Consider the following 16,684-nt stretch of genomic DNA (forward strand, 5'->3'; position numbering starts at 1 on the left):
GATTACATATTTCTTTCAGGCACAAATGGTGCATGCACCAAAGAGATCATTTGGATAGACTATAAAAAAGCCTCAATAAGACTGACAAAAGATGGAAATCTTACAGAGGATATTTCTGACAACAATGGCATTAAGTTAGGAACCAATAATGAGCTATTTAGAAAAATAAATATTTGAAAACTAAACACTTATAAATAATCCATAAGTCAAAGAAGAAATCACAAACAAAATAATTAAAACCTTTCAAACTGAATGACACACAGCATATTAAAATTTGTAGAATGAAGCTAACACACTTCTTAGGAAGTTCTTATGGCTTTAAAACGTTATATATATGGGGAGCCTGGGTGGCTCAGTGGGCTAAACATCTGAGTCTTGATCTTGGCTCAGGTCATGATCTCACAGTTCATGAGTTCGCCACCCTAGTTGGGCTCTGCACTGACCCATGGAGCCTGCTGGAGAATCTCTCTGCCCCTCTCTCTGCCCCCTTCCCATTTGCGCTTTCCCTCTCTCTCTCAAAGTACGTAAATAAACTTTAAAAAATGGTTACATGTGAATGGAAAAAGGGACAAGAACAATGACACACACTGTCTTCATAAGGGTGGGGGAATTAAAGTAAACCCAAAGTAAGTAGATGAAAGGAAGTAAGAAGCAGGAATTAGTAACATAAAAACCAGAAAACAACAGTGAAAATTAAAATCTTTGAAAAGATTAACAAACACGTCGGAGGACTGACACTATCAGACTTCAAAATTTACAGAGAAGTAGGACAATAATCAAGATGGTGTAGTATGGCTTTGGGATGGGCATACAGATCAATGGAAGAGGGATGTCCAGAGAGAAGACTCCCAATCTTTTGACAAAGGCTCTAAAGCAATCCATTGGGAAAGGAAAGTCTTCAAGTAAATTATGCTAGAACAAGCAGATATCCATGTAAAAAAAAATAAAATAAAATAAAATAATGAATTCCAACCCCCATACTTGCGTCATAACTGCAAAATAACTTGAGATGGCTCACAGCCCTAAGCATAAAAGCCAAAGCTTGTAGGTGAAAGGAACAGCACACAGAAAGCAACAACAATTTAAAAAAAAAAAAAAAAGTTGAAAAAAAATCAGGTTTCACCAAAATTAAAAATTTCCACTTAGCAAAAACTCCCCATTAAGAAAATGAATAAGTAAGCCAAAGACTGGGATAAAATATTGAGAAAACATATCTAACAAAGGTCTCAATTCCAGATGATATAAATAATTATATATAATTTTTTTAAAGAAAAAAAATTTAATGGGAAAGGATTTGAACGTTCTGCAAAAGAAATCCAAATGTTCAGTCAGCACATGAAAAAAGCACATTAATACCCAAAAGTCATCAGAGAAATGCAAATTAAAACCAAAATGAGATATCACTATTCATCTAACAAAATAACCAAAATTAAAAAGACTGGTGACATCAAATGTTGGTGAGGATGTTAAAAGAAGTCTCAAACACTGCTGGTGAGAGTATAAAAATGGTTTAACGCTCTGGAAAACAATCTAATAGTTTCTTATAAAACTAATCACATATCTACTCTATGACTTAAAAATTGCACTTCTAGGGGTGCCTGGATGGCTCAGTCAGTTAAGCATCCAACTCTGAATTTCGGCTCAGGTCATGATCTCAGGGTTCATGGGTTTGAGCCCCACATAGGGCTTGGTGCTGATAACTGCTGAGCTTGCTTGGGATTCTCTCTCTCTGCCCCTCCCCTGCTCATGCTTTCTCTCTCTCTCTCTCAAAATAAATGAACTTTAGGGGCGTCTGGGTGGGTCAGTCTGACTTCGGCTCAGGTCATGATCTCGCGGTTTGTGAGTTCTTCGAGGCCCGCGCTGACAGCTTGGAGCCTGAAGCCTGTTTCGGATTCTGTGTCTCCCTCCCTCTCTGCCCCTCCTCCACTCATGCTCTGTCTCTCTGTCTCTCTCAAAACTAAAAGCACATTAAAAATTTTTTGAATAAATTTATACATATACTTAAAACAAATAAAATTGTACTTCTATACATTTACCTAAAAGAAATGAAAACATGTCTACAAAAAGTCATTAAACTATTCACGTATTACAACTAGTCATGATGCAAATGAATAAACAAACTGTGGTCTATGTACGTGATGAAATGATAACAGATCTAAGGGAAAAGCCTCCAGTGGGAAAAGCTAATGCAAACAGAAGCAGAAACAGAAAATTAGGGAGAAGAAAACTTCAGAGAAACTTGGAAGACACAGTATTATGAAACAATGCCATAAAAGCGATTAGAGTTAACATTTAGCAAACAAAAGGTTTTTATAAATTAAAAATATGATAGCAGAACCAAAATACTCAATAGGAAGACTGGAAGACAAAGGAAATATCCCAGAAAACAGAACTGGGAGAAAAAAAAAAAAGAAAAGACAGTAAAATGGAAAAGAATACTTGATAATCAAGTAGCATGATACGATCGGTAATATTTCCAAAAGAGTAGAGGAAGAAATCCTAAGAGAAATTAAAAAAAAAAATCCTTAGACCTGAAAACGTCCAACTTTATGTTGGAAAGGTCCAGAGGGCCTAGCACAGTGAACCAAAAAAGACATATAACAAGGTATGTGCATTTCAAATTTAAAAATACCAGGAACGGGCCTCCTGGGGGGGCTCAGTCGGTTAAGCGCACACTGGACTCTTGATTTAGGCTCAGGTCATAATCTAACAGTTCATGGATTTGAGCCCTGCATCCGCCTCCATGCTCACAGCATGGCGCCTGCTTGGGATTCTCTCCCCCCCCCCCCCCCTCAAAGTAAGTAAACTTAAAAAAATAGAATAAAAAATAAAAATGCCAGGGAAGATGGGAAAAGTCCAAGAGTCCACTAGAAAGAGAAAGAGAAAACAGATTACAGGAGGAACGATACTGGTCTCCTCAACAACACTAGAAGCTAGAGGACAAGGACAATATCTTCAAATACCTTCTGAAAGAAAGGTTTTCCGACTCAGAATTTTATATTCAGCCCAATTATAAATCAAAAATGAGGACAAATACATTTTCAGGACAGACTTACTACATTTTCATGCATTTGGAATCGCAAAAAAAAAAAAAAAAGTGACTGCTTTGGACACCTTCGCAGGACATTTCTGTAGGATGTGCTTCATATATAAGAGGAACGCAAGAAAGACATAAGTCCTAATAAAACAGAAAAGCAAAGGAAATTCCTGGAATGACTGTAAAGACGAATCCAGCACAGCTGTGTAGCAGGCAGAGGGAAGCAAGAGCAGTTTGGAGCAGGAGGGAACACAGAGGGAGCTGCGAGGAAGGCTAAATCATGTGACTGAGTGTATTATGGGGAAACTTGTATGGGGAGTTTTGGGATGGAATGAAAGGACTTAGTCAAACATACAAAGTAAACTAAAGCAATGGGATGTTGTAATTATTTACTCTAAGGGGAAAAAGTTATAGGAAAAAGGGAAACCTACACCGTGGCTCAGGAGCGACTAAATTTTGCAATCACTAAAAATGAAAAGACAGTGCATATCAAACCAAAACACTGTATTGGGATGATAAGGGAAAAGGGCCTTAAGAGCTCTTCTACAGTAAGACAAATGCTTAGTACACCTGAAACTAATACAATCTATGTCTGTTACATCTCAAAGGACAAATGATAATGCTTCAAGTTTCCACATAGGCATACTATTCAAAAATATGGAAGTGTGTACCGAAAGAGATATACACACAAGTCTGTAAGATAATCCGATTTGAAATTACTTCCTTCATTGATAACTGCATCCCAGTAATGTATTCTAGCACAAATTGCCGAACCTGTGTACTTTGTCATAGTTTCATTTAGTCAAACACGCTTTAGCGTACTTATTCCCAGAAAGATATCAAATTTAAGAGAAGATGCTTTGTGTTGTAAAATGCTACAGGAAAAAAAGATGGGAGGCAAATACTGGATAAAAAAAAAAAAAAGACAGGGGAAAGGAGTCCTTAAAGTAAGATATGTAGTTCTCAACCCTGGCTGCAAATATGAATCACCTAGGCATTGATGCCCAGGATACTCTGCCGCATTCTGATCCAACTGGTCTAAGGTACAGCCTTGGGCTTATTTATTCTAACACGCAACCAAGATTGAGTCATTTGAGTATCTCTGGATTAGTTGTATGACAGTGGTGAAAATGGAAAATGCTGAGACTGTCAGTGTTGTTGATACAGAAAGTAAAAAATACAGGACTAAAGCAGCAGTCTGTTCACATTATTCCCCTGCTTAAAAAATAACATAAAACGAGCAAACACTTCAACGGCTCCCATGGCTTGCTCTGTACATATAGTTTAATGTCTTAGTTGGTCCACACACAAGGCCCTCTGTGATCTGGCTCCAGGGGCTACCTCTCCAGCCTCATCTCTAACTCCCCACAGGCAAACTAAGATACTGCCAAACTAAACTATTTTCAGCTTCCTTCAATGTACCAAAGTATTTGATTCCTCTCCCATTTGCATATTATTAGTCCTTCAGCCTAGAATAATATGCCCCTTCTACTCAGTCTACTTAGCATGCCCTATAAACTCCTACTTAAAGTACAAGTATACCTTTTCCCGTAGTCTTCCAGGAACCACTTGAGAAAAATTAATCACTTACTTCTTGGCAATCATCACCACACTTTTATACATTGTTAAACCATTTACCGCACTGCATTTCCCCCCATAGGTCTCACTGACTGATCTTTGAGCACTTTGGGCACAAGTTAACTGTGTTACTGTTTCTGTTTTTCGTCTTCCTATCTGCTATGCCTAACTGAAGACTGGCTTATGGCCCATGACTAAATGTCAGTTGCATGAGTGAGTGAGTATAAAATGACAGGAGGACCACTAGCTCTAAATTTTCAACAGGAAAGTTACAGGAAAAGAAAAATTCTAAGTAGTAAATGGGGATTGCGGAGGCCTGACAAATTCTGTGACTTGAAGCAGCCTATGAATGCTTTTCCTCATCTCCTAAATCTTTCCCTTACACCCTCCATTCCCCACTAGTCTGATTAAGGAAGGTCCGATAAGTAAATGATTAATTAAACAATAATAATAAAACAGTGGGGAAGAGGAATAGGATGGGTTATACAAGGAGAAACAAAGACTTTGGTACTGTTTTGTTTCTTAAACTATGCGAAAAGATAGGCAGGCGATAACTGTGTTGACCTTTATAGTCTTTAGCATGTCTTAAAATGCTGCTTTACATATAGTAGTGAACTCAAGTAACAAGCACTGGAAAATATAAACTGCTGAAAAAAAAAATCACATGTTAAATGTACAGATGATATCGTTAAAGAATTAAATTCCGAGCACTCTGAAATTACCTGAAATGTGGTATCTGTGGTAACTGCAAACATACACGTAATTGCGTGTATGTGTGTGTGTATACACTTACTTATAATCTTGGAAAAGACTAGTGTTCTCAGCTATGGAACAAGTGAACTAAAGCCATTTCATTCTCTTCACTTCTCAAATCCAGGAAAAAAAAACCCACGTGAGCAGTAACAGTTGGTATCATTATAAAACACCGGTTTTTATTATGTCTGGGTATTAAACAGAAAACGAAACTGAATTTAAAAAGTAGTTCCAATTGCTAAGAAAAGCATTCTGTTCAAAGAATGGCTAAGACTTTACCTATTATCAGCACCCCCCCCCCCACACTTATTTTTTTTTTTTTGGTCTGGGTGTTTTCTCTCTTCAGAAGACATCACATCTCATTCTTTCTGACTCAGAACAGGTTTTACAACTTCTTGGCCCTTTGGACTTCCAACTTCCACATGTCTCATAACCTGTCCCAGACTAATTCGGGACACGCAACCTCCTATACAGAACCAAAAGCATTTAGTTCTCTAACACCTAAGAAAGGAAAAAAGGGTTTGGGATGCAGATTTCCGGAAACCCGTGTATCTCACGAGACAACTCATTCCCGAGTCTGATGGAGCAGGCGAAATCAGAACGTGAAGGCACACTGGCTTAAAGAATTGGGCGGTAAACAAAGTAGCACCAGTAATAATAATTAAAAAAAAAAAAGTTGATGGGTTTCTGGGCGCACACTCATGGGGCAAGACACGGATGCTTAACTAGAGATAGAACAGGCCTGCAAAATGCCTCCAGGTATCACCAGGTGCTTTTCTCTTTGCTTTGCTAAAATCCAAAATTTCTTAGTTTGGACTCTGGGATCCCACATGCCTCCTCTTTTCACTCCTCACTTCTCCCACAAACCCTGTCCCTCCTGCACCTTCTCCCAGCCTAAAATACCGACTTTCTACCCGCCCCCTCGAGAAAAGCACTTCTCTGCGCCTCTGTCCACCGACAGCCCAGCCTCCGGCTGTCCCCTAAGGCGGCCAGACTCTTCTCCTAGCAGTCAAGCCGTTGCGCAGCTCCATCCTTCTCACCTTGGTTACAGAAGAGGCTCCACAGTTTAGCGAAGATCAGCCCCATCATGAGCACCTGGGCGGGCCGCGGGGTCCCTCAGCAGCAGGTGCCGCTGCGCCGGGCCCCCCACCACGGCGCTGGCTGTAGGGAACCGAGGAGAAGCCTACTGAGACCGCGCGGCGACGGCACTGGCTGGCCAAGAAGCCTCGATCGGCCGCTCAGCTACCGGTCAGAAGGCACCGCGCCGAGTCCCTACCGGATAGTCCTTTGTTTCGAGCCAACTGAGCCCAACGCCGACCCGTAGTACCCTCGGTCTGAACCCACCTACCCACCAGAGCCTCTACCAGCCCCAAGCCCCGCCTCCGCTCCGCCTCCCCTCCCGATTCCCGGCCACCCATCGCCGGAAGGACGCGGACTGACGTCGGCGCGCTTGCGTTTACCCACGCTTTCGACGTGGCGTTTCCTTCGGTTTCACTTCCGGGGGGCGGGCTTCAAACTGCCCGCGGAGTGGGAGGTTAGGGGTCGTGGGAGTCGGGAGTTTCCCTAGGTGAGCTCTTACACTCGGCGCGTTTTGTAAGCTTTTGTCACGTTCCAGTTCTTGAGTCTCTGCTGTTGGGCAAGTGCGCCCTCCCCCGTCTAAATCTAGGGGCAGCTGCAGCTCCTCTAACCGAAAAGCTGCCTTTTGTTGTCCTTTACTACACGGAAATGAGGAGTGTTTCTCTCGCAACTGTCTTCGTGGGCGGGCAGGCGAGCTTGGTGTTCTAACGTGATTCTTAATTCGAAATAGAATTGCTTGGGAGACGATCCATGGACTGCCGGTAGCCACAAAGTTCGGTTGTGTGATTAACTTAAAGCCGCCTAGTTGCCACGCATTCGGAATTTTCATGGAGCCCAAATCAAAAAAACAAAACTTTTCTGAAGCATTAACTGAAAATAACTTCCTTTGATTGAAATGGAATCCCAGTAATCTCTCCCGTTCAACAAAATAGAGGAAAAAGCTCCAAGTGCTGTCCTAGATCAAAGAAACTGAAATTTCAAGGAAAAGGTTGAACTAGGGAATTTAAAAAATATGTATATTATGAACTTAATACTTGGAAGAACTGTCTGCAGCTGGAGTTGAATTCAATTTATTTCTTGGCTAACCTTTTAAGTCAAAAAGCCAATTCTCTACTTAAGCGTTTCAATTCCACTTTGTAATCATTTTTTTTTAGTATTGTTGACACGACGTTACATTGGCGTCAAGTGTACAACATAGTGATTCAACATCTCTGTCTTATATGCTCACACAAGTAACTACAATCTGTCACTGCATTGTACACTATTACACAATTCCACCTTCTTTGCCTTGTTACGTTCCAACAAATTTAAAAGCTGCATAACCTGGCATGAAACCTAATGCCCCTGAAATCAGTAAAGGAGAGAACTTAATTGAACTGGACTTCAATCAGGTGGTAGATTTTAACCCAGGTAACAAGGCCTTTTAACAGGCCAAACCTTCCTTAGCTGTAGAAAGAGAAATGAAATGTATGACTTGTGAAATCCTCCTAGGGTTATGATTCAAAGATTCTTCGGGGCGCCTGGGTGGCTCAGTCGGTTAATCGTCTGACTTCGGCTCAGGTCATGATCTCGCGGTCCGTGAGTTCGAGCCCCGCGTGGGGCTCTGTGCTGACCGCTCAGAGCCTGGAGCCTGTTTCAGATTCTGTGTCTCCCTCTCTCTCTGACCCTCCCCCGTTCATGCTGTCTCTCTCTGTCTCAAAAATAAATAAATGTTAAAAAAATTTAAAAACAAAACAAAAAAAACCACAAAGATTCTTGAAGACTTTTATATGGGATAATGTACTCCAACTTTCTCATATTAAAGACAAGTTATAACGTCCCATGTAGAGGAAAAGGTATGTACTGAGCCTATGTAAATTAGTTTATCTGTCAGGATCATGAATTGGCTCCAATATAAATGATTTTGTGTTTGTGTACAGGCTTAAAGGGGTATTTCTAATCATAGTTTCATTATTCATAAAAAAACCTTTAGATACTGTAACTTAGCCTCTCAAATTGTTACACACATATATATAAACTACATTCCACTATTTTCCGGCTTTTGGATCTCCAAAAAACAGTTTCTGAAATAAAGCAGTTTTGTTTTGTTTTGTTTTTGCAGAGCTTCGAAGGAAAAAAATTACTTATTTCTTAAATATTTTTATGATGGTGTAATGATACTTTAGAAAGTAAATTTGAAGTATTTTTTCACTTTTAATTCAGTGGTGGAATGAATATATTTGAGCAAGGCTGTTGATATTTCTATTGGTGCTATTCTTTCAAAATGTTTGAAACTTTTTTTTTAGAGTAATATCTACACCCAATGTGGGGCTCGAACTCACAACCCCCAAATCAAGAGCTGCCTGCTCAGTCAGCTGAGCCAGCCAGGTGCTCCAAAATGTCTGAAACTTTTATGTTAAAGAACTGTTCTAATTTTTATCATCTTCTCTACAATTTACCTGACAACAGGACTGCTGAAATATTTTTAAAATATTTTTTCACATTAGAAAGTGTTATTTGCCGATTTAGGAATTTGAAATTTTTATTAACTGTAAGAAAAGAAAACCACTCACAACTGAAAAGCGAATATAATTGATTAACAAAAATAGAGTTCCGCATTATCTAAACAGAACCCATCTGGCATACCAGTATCATCTTTTACAAAAGATACAATTTAGTTCATATTGTATATTTGTATTATATATATTATAGTAGGAATACTTGTCAATAATTTAATCAAACTAAAGAGTTTTGAATAATACACTTTTTAAGTATATTTTGAATACACTTTTTTTTAAAATTTTTTTTTAACGTTTTATTTATTTTTGAGACAGGGAGAGACAGAGCACAAACAGGGGAGGGTCAGAGAGAGGGAGACACAGAATCTGAAACAGGCTCCAGGCTCTGTGCTGATAGCAGGGCTCGAACCCACGGACTGCGAGATCATGACCTGAGCTGAAGTCGGCCACTTAACCGACTGAGCCACCCAGGCGCCCCTGAACACACTTTTTAAACTTAAAAAACACCTTTGCTAATTTTTTTCTGAAAACATTCCTTTAAAAACTTTTAAAAACTAATTTCAGTGTAGCCTTAATCCAAAGAAGGTATCACTGTTCTATGAAATGTTACTATCTGAATATATTTTGAATTCATGAAAGAAAAAAAAATCATGAAAAAGGAACGTGATAATACTGTCATTAGGATTATAACTTACTTTCTGAAGTGTTAGTTGGAAATAACTTCCTTTAATTAAAAACCAATACCAGTAATATTTCTCTCCAGTTCATTAAATTTTAAGAAAAAGATAAAAGTACTGTACATAAAGCAAAACAAATTAAAATTTCAGGAAAAAATGAAACATTGAACAACTAGGGAATTAAAAACAACAACCTGTAACTAGTGTTCCTCACAAGGAACTAATTATCCAAATTTAGATAGTACTTAGAAGAGTTGGCTACAGCAGGAACTGAATTCAATTTATTACTGTTAACTAAGATAAACTGCATGCATGGCTTGAACGAAGAGTTCAGGACAGCATGTTCTGCCAACTAGGAATGAAACTTTTCAAAAACAAACAACTCTCCTACACTATTAAGATTATGTCCACTTTGACTTTAGCCTCCAGATGAGTTGATAGATTTCCTGCCTTTCTAGACTTTTTTTCCTAATCCCCTCATACCTTCTTCATGAAATTGAATATTTTGGAATATGTTTGGTTTTTGGTAAGGTTAAGCTTTGGAGCACTACAAACTAAGACTTAAGATTATAAGATTGTACCTAAGATTTTTTTGCTCCTCCACATGGGCAGCCATATTATCCCATGGAGCAAATACAACCTAAATGACCCGTATATGGGTATATTCCTATAGGGCTCTTCCTTTGCTTAGACGATATGTATGCACTGTGCCAACTTCAGATTTGGTATAGGTTTGTCTTGGACCCAAGCTTAGAACACTAAGAGGCGTCTTCATCAACCTGTCACTACAATAGTGTCTAGACAAGGATAGTCTAAAAGTCCTCAGCACTGTTTATATGTGCTTCACTAGTAAACTAGTTTCCAGCAAATACATGCTTCCAGCAAATACATGAAATATAGTTTTCTTTTTTTTTTTTAATTTTTTTTTCAACGTTTTTTATTTATTTTTGGGACAGAGAGAGGCATAGCATGAACAGGGGAGGGGCAGAGAGAGAGGGAGACACAGAATCGGAAGCAGGCTCCAGGCTCCGAGCCATCAGCCCAGAGCCCGACGCAGGGCTCGAACTCACGGACCGCGAGATCGTGACCTGGCTGAAGTCGGAGGCTTAACCGACTGCGCCACCCAGGCGCCCCAAGTTTTCATTCTCTAGTTCACATAGATGCCTATCCATTCATCTAGTCATTCAACATTTAAGTGCCTGTTACATGTTTTGGCAGTGGGTATGCAGTGGTGAGATGAAGTCTCTACCCTCACGGAGTTTACAATCTAGTCCAACTCGTTCCTTCCTCTCCCTTATCTCCTAAATACAGATACCAACGATTATTGGTGCTAGGGTTGTAATGTTCAGGCTGCAAAAATTCCTTTGGAAATGCCCGATCTAGACATGTTTTCTAATAACTTTTAGATGATTTAGCCACGGAAAAATCCCATGAACTTACTGAAGTATACCATGGTGAAAACAGTTGGTATTCGTTTTATTATTATTTTCTTTTATAAATATCACATTTCAACGTTTATTTATTTTGGGACAGAGAGAGACAGAGCATGAACGGGGGAGGGGCAGAGAGAGAGGGAGACACAGAATCGGAAACAGGCTCCAGGCTCCGAGCCATCAGCCCAGAGCCTGACGCGGGGCTCGAACTCACGGACCGCGAGATCGTGACCTGGCTGAAGTCGGACGCTTAACCGACTGCGCCACCCAGGCGCCCGGGTATTCGTTTTAGATGACAGGTGGCTGTGGTCTTTATCCTGACTTTCTAAGGAGACAATTATTTTTAGCTACCTATTCAATCATAAAATGTCTGACTTTCATTAGGTACCTCCTCCTTTTGAATCCTTTCCTTCATCTGTAACACATAAATTATGTCAAGGTTCTCAGAGCCTTCAAGTATAAATCAACTATGATACAGGTAACTGCTAGCCTCACTCAACTAACTAAATGCTAGGTGTAGGTTTTTAAGTTTTAACTGATCATTCATGGACATGAACCCACCAGTAACCCAGCTTCCGAAAATTTGAATAACGTGGTTCATTCATCGCTGAAGTCAGATTAGTATGCGTTTCTGAAATCAAAGAGTGACTTACAGGTTCAAATAAACTGCCTTTCTCTTTTCTTTGCAGGTCATCCAGCAGGTAACTAATTGGCCCTCCCAATTTATTCAGGCCAGCAAAGCCTTCGACTTAACCCACGCCATTTCCTCGTCTGCCCTGACACCCGCCGCAGGCGCAGGACCCAGGTGCTCCCCCGGGCTGCCGCCCCTCCCTGCGCCAACCGCCCGCACGTGGACGCGCCACCCACCGCGCTGGGAAACTCCGGAGACGTGACGTAGCGGCAACTTGCGGCTGCGGATTGGGGGACCGGGGAGGGTGGGCCGCGTCGCCGGAAGTGACGCAGGCCGGAAGCGGCTTTCGGCAGAGGAATTGGGGGGCGCGGTTTTGGAAATTAGGTTCAGAGGGCTGAACGTGGTAGAGCAGGTGCGGGTCGCTTTTCCAGGCCTGTTCGCAACGGTTTCGCCCGTCAGGGTTTTTGTTTGTTTGTTTGTTTTTTGTCTCCCCGTCCCCCCCCCCCTTTAGTTTTCTTGTGGTGTTTTTGCAACGTGGGTGACGTGGCCTCACAGTGATTTCCGTGAGCGTCCCTAAAGGAGGACCAAGGACGGGTGTGGTGGAGGCGAGGAAGCTGCTCTGAACTGGCGACGCTCGAGAAAGCGTGGATGTACCTCCGCAAAAGCCGAATATAACTTGGAAAGAGCCGCGCGATTTTCCTGGCCATCTGGCGGTCCCGGCGCGTGTGGGTGGTTACTCACTTGACAACACGCTGCTCACTGTTCACTCGGAAAGAGAAAAATCACCGTTTTCCAGCATTTTTCTTGGAGGAGAACAAAACTATCGCCAAAATGTCTATTTTCCCTAAAATATCTTTGAGACTTGAGGTTGAAAGGTACCTTAAGGAGGGTTTTATGAATAAGGAGGTAGGTCAAATAAACCTGGTAGATGATATTTGCAAAAACTCAAATATTTACACACTCTGGAGAAATAGAAAAAAAAAAAAAAAAAGAAAGAAAGAAAGAGGCCTAAAGCGAAACCTCATCTTGACACGGTTGTTTCTGCCTGGTTTTTTTCGAATGTAAAAACGGCCGGTATCTTCCCCGTAGGGATTTAGTGTTTTCGAGATCAGAGGTGAATGAGGTATATACGTTTCCACCCTTAGGAACGTGGAAGAAGGGAGGGGGGAACAAAGCGGTTATGTGCCCGGCAGTAGGCGTGGCACTGAAGGGGTTGCAAAATGAGCGCAAAAAGATTCCTGTTCTCGAGAACTTAAGTCCTGCAGAGAAGTCACAGCTGCACTCTTGGAGTGTGGCAGTCTGGTGAGAGGGATGCTAGAAGTTGTTAATGCCTCAGATGCCACCCGTTGTGCTAGGTGGCTTGCAGACCTTTACATCTTAATATTCGCGCTCTCTCGCTCGCTCTCTCTTTTGGTAGAGATTGCCTCTCCATTTTAACAGGTGAGAGGACGGAGGGTCCAAAGAGGCCAAAGTGACACCGCTATGAAGTAACAGGACTGAAATCTGAAGCCTGAAGAGCTCAGGTACAATGACAAAATCCAGATCTGGAGTCCCAAGTCCTGGGTTTGTGTCTCTGTGCTTTGAACGAATCATTTCAGAGCGCTTAGCCTTAATTTCCTTTTCTGCGAAAACTGGGGATGTTAAAAATACGTATCCTTACAAGGTTGCTTTGGAATATTAATCCTGAGAAAGCAGTTGGCGTTGTTCTGGCACACAGTCCTCAACAAATACTCATTCTCTGTGCTTTTCGCAGTGCCTCGCACAGAAGTCCTCAGTGAATGCTGTCTTTGGTTGCCAAGCTTGTGCTCTTTACATTTTACGATCCGGCCTCTAGGCAACTTTGTACTTCTAAGTCTTTGCTTTTCTTTTCAAAGTGAAGCCATCTAAATGTTAATCGTGCGTGAAGATATTGCTGAAACTGACTTGTTAGATTGGATTTCTGCATTTTATTTCCAAAGATTATTTTTAAAAAAATTTTAACGTTTTATTTTTGAGACAGAGAGAGACAGACCATAAACAGGGGAGAGGGTCAGAGAGAGGGAGACACAGAATCTGAAACAGGCTCCAGGCTCTGAGCTGTCAGCACAGAGCCCGACGCGGGGCTTGAACCCACGAACCACGAGATCATGACCTGAGCCCAAGTCGGATGCTCAACCGACTGAGCCACCCAGACGCCCCTCCAAAGATTATTTTACGGGATTAGACAGCATGGAAAGAGAAAAGACATTCTCTAGATTTCAGAGAACTTAAAATATAAGGAGCATATTAAGAGAAATAGAGGCATTCAGAAATTTTTCCCAGCGGTTTTAAAAAAAATAGATATTGCTTTTATGAAAGAAGATCCAAATGTCCGTCTTTGACACCACCTCTGCCTCAAACCCGCTAACTGTAAGTGATTTTACGAAAAGAAAAGCCATTACTTTGTAAAAGTGTTGGAGGTAAAGGTCAGTTTTAATACACTAGAGAAAGTGCTAATACTATGAGGCTGGTGGGTTAGTAGGCTGGCAAGTGGTTTATGAAGATGCTGTGGGGCAGGGTATATTCAGAGATCACAGAAATGGGAGGCGCCTGGGTGGCTCATTGGGTTGTGCCTCCGACTTCAGCTCAGGTCATGATCTTGTGGTTCTTGAGTTGGAGCCCCACATCGAGCTCATGTGTCAGTGTACATCCCGCTTCAGATCCTTTGTCCCTCTCTCTCTCTGCCCCTCCCCCACTCATACCCTCAAAAATAAACATTAAGAAGAAAAGATGACAAAAATGGGAAAATACATGTCTCGTAAAGCTTCAGTTCATCACAGGGAACTTGGTTGGTTGAGTCATTAGTTGAACGAATGGGTGTTCATGTTCTTAAAATTTTTAGTTCATTTGTTAAGGGACGTTGAAACGTTAACTTGTTATTTTCCTCTTTTTCAGGTGGTATCTGCTCTAGGCAAACAAGAAGCAGAAAGGAGATTTGAAACTCTGTTAAATCACTTGTCACACCCTCCATCATTCACAACTGTCAGAGTAAACACACATCTCGCCTCAGTGCAACATGTGAAAAATCTGTTGTTGGATGAGCTTCGGAAGGTATGTGCAAATTTTCTGTCATTATGTCTATGATATTTCTACAGTCTATGTCATGTTGCTGTTCACTAAAATCCTATGAACATAATGTACTATTCCAATTTTACACCTAAGGAAGTAGAAGATCATGAATGTTCAGCTGTTAAGTGGTAATGTTAGACGTAATATTAGAACCCAGCACTTGTGATTCAGAATTTATTATAGTGACTGAGTAGGTCACTCAGCTCCTCTGGCCTCAGTTGCTTCATCATTAAAATACATATGAAGAGATCCGTTCTAACCCTAAAAGTCTGGTTTTGTAATAAGTTATCTGATTAGTGTGTAAATTAAAAGTAAGATGCAAGCATAATCAAAGGGCTTTTATTTATATATTTATTATAGGCTGTGTTATTAGTTTAATGAAGATGTAACATTAAGAAATCTTCAGAAAATTGTCACTGATGTTGATTTACTTATTGTTCTTTAATCTCATTAGATTTATGGAATGTTTGTTATATTGTCTGTAAGAACAGTTTTATAAATTTCAAGTTGTGAGAAAATGTGTAAGAACTACCCGCTATGGGATCTGAGTGTATGAGACCCAAACTAGTGTAATAATAAGACTTGTAGAAAAAGTAATCCGATTTTGAATATTGATAGTGATAATTTTATTGAGAGTAATGACAGTAAGCAGTTCCTCCAAGCAACTAAATGTAACAAGTAACAAAATATAAGCAGTTCCTCTGAACAACTAAAATTAATACTCTTATGCAGTCATGTATATATTTTCAGGTAGTAGAAAGGAAAGTGTTCTGAGGCCCATCACAACTGTCTATAACTCTTGCAGATCCAGATTATTTTCTTTTCTAGCAAACTATTCCTGGATCCTACATATTCTAGTATTCCAGTCCAGTGGGCCTGTAGCATCTAGTATACTAGTAACTAGTATTTAGGATAAGGCAGACATTGACTACGGATGAGCTTTGAGTCTTTTAAAGGTTAAGAGTAAGGCAGAAGGTTGACCCCTAAGCACTAGATAGGAAATTGATGGTAGAGCAGTACCTACTTCTCGCAGGAAAGGGGTCTCAGACTATTTATTTTCTTTCTCCTTCCATAATCCAAAACTCATGTGTGTCCTAAAGAGATGTCCCATATGGGATTATGGAGGAGTGGGTGCTTTGTCTCCCCAGAGTTCTCTGGGCCCCATATTGGGATTTAATAATTTAAATTTCATCTGGCTGGTGAGGATGTGGAGAAACTGGAACCTTCATACGTTATAGGTGAGAATGTCAAATGGTTTGGCTTTGGAAGACAGTTGGGAAGAGATGCACATAACTGGTTCTCCTGAGACTGTGTGAGTTGGCCTCAGCACCTATACTCCTGGCCCTGCACCCACTTCTAGTCTGAAGACCCAAGTGTGATAGAGGATACTGAAAATCCTGAACTTTTGCCAATAAGCATTTCTTTTCCTCACCAAAACTGACATGGCATCCTGTATTGATTGTATGTAATAAATAATATTAATCCTAATCTTTAATGTCCTGTTTAGAGTTTTTCATTGAAAGAGTACTACATGCAATTCTATATTGGATATATGTTTTCAAAATAAGTCATTTAAGGTAAATACGGGTTGGCTTTTATAAAACCAAACAGTAAGCAAAATTGAACCTTAGGAAGACATAGAGAAGAAGAAAATATGCAGAAAATATAGTTGTTTTGAAGTCTTTGTTCCATAGTATTATGTGGAATAAAGTGAGAATAGCCTAAACCAAGCTTCATGCTCTGCTAGATAATGACACTGAAAAGCTCTGTAAGTTGAAATTTATCAGTTATATCGATTGCTTCATACTTCTGTTTATTTTTAACAGCAATTTAATGGATTAAGTGTTCCTATTCTCCAACATCCAGACCTTCAGGACGTCTTACTCATTCCTATTATTGGACCTAGGTTTGTA

General features: G+C 40.5%; 2 protein-coding genes across 5 annotated transcripts in view; one reads left to right on the plus strand and one right to left on the minus strand.

Annotated features, from left to right (window-relative positions):
• ARL5B (ARF like GTPase 5B) overlaps positions 1-6,757 on the minus strand; it is a 29,344-nt gene extending 22,587 nt beyond the window's left edge. Inside the window, exon 1 of the mRNA XM_025930547.2 lies at positions 6,409-6,757. Coding sequence (XP_025786332.2) covers positions 6,409-6,457 — 49 coding nt within the window. The 5' untranslated portion in view covers positions 6,458-6,757. The remainder of the gene's footprint in view (positions 1-6,408) is intronic.
• Positions 6,758-12,033: 5,276 nt separating this feature from the next.
• Positions 12,034-16,684, plus strand: part of NSUN6 (NOP2/Sun RNA methyltransferase 6) — a 73,005-nt gene continuing 68,354 nt past the window's right edge. For 3 of the 4 annotated variants that reach the window (XM_086714820.1, XM_025930261.2, XM_086714821.1), the window contains exons 1-3: positions 12,034-12,590; positions 14,598-14,753; positions 16,598-16,677. In XM_086714820.1, coding sequence (XP_086570946.1) covers positions 12,516-12,590; positions 14,598-14,753; positions 16,598-16,677 — 311 coding nt within the window. In that variant the 5' untranslated portion in view covers positions 12,034-12,515. Of the gene's footprint in view, positions 12,591-13,731; positions 14,073-14,597; positions 14,754-16,597; positions 16,678-16,684 lie in introns of those variants that run through there. The other variant, XM_086714822.1, reaches the window with a different exon arrangement.

The sequence above is a fragment of the Puma concolor genome, chromosome B4 (genome assembly GCF_028749965.1).
Source record: "Puma concolor isolate L17-30 chromosome B4, mPumCon1.1.hap2, whole genome shotgun sequence".
Taxonomy (NCBI): domain Eukaryota; kingdom Metazoa; phylum Chordata; class Mammalia; order Carnivora; family Felidae; genus Puma; species Puma concolor.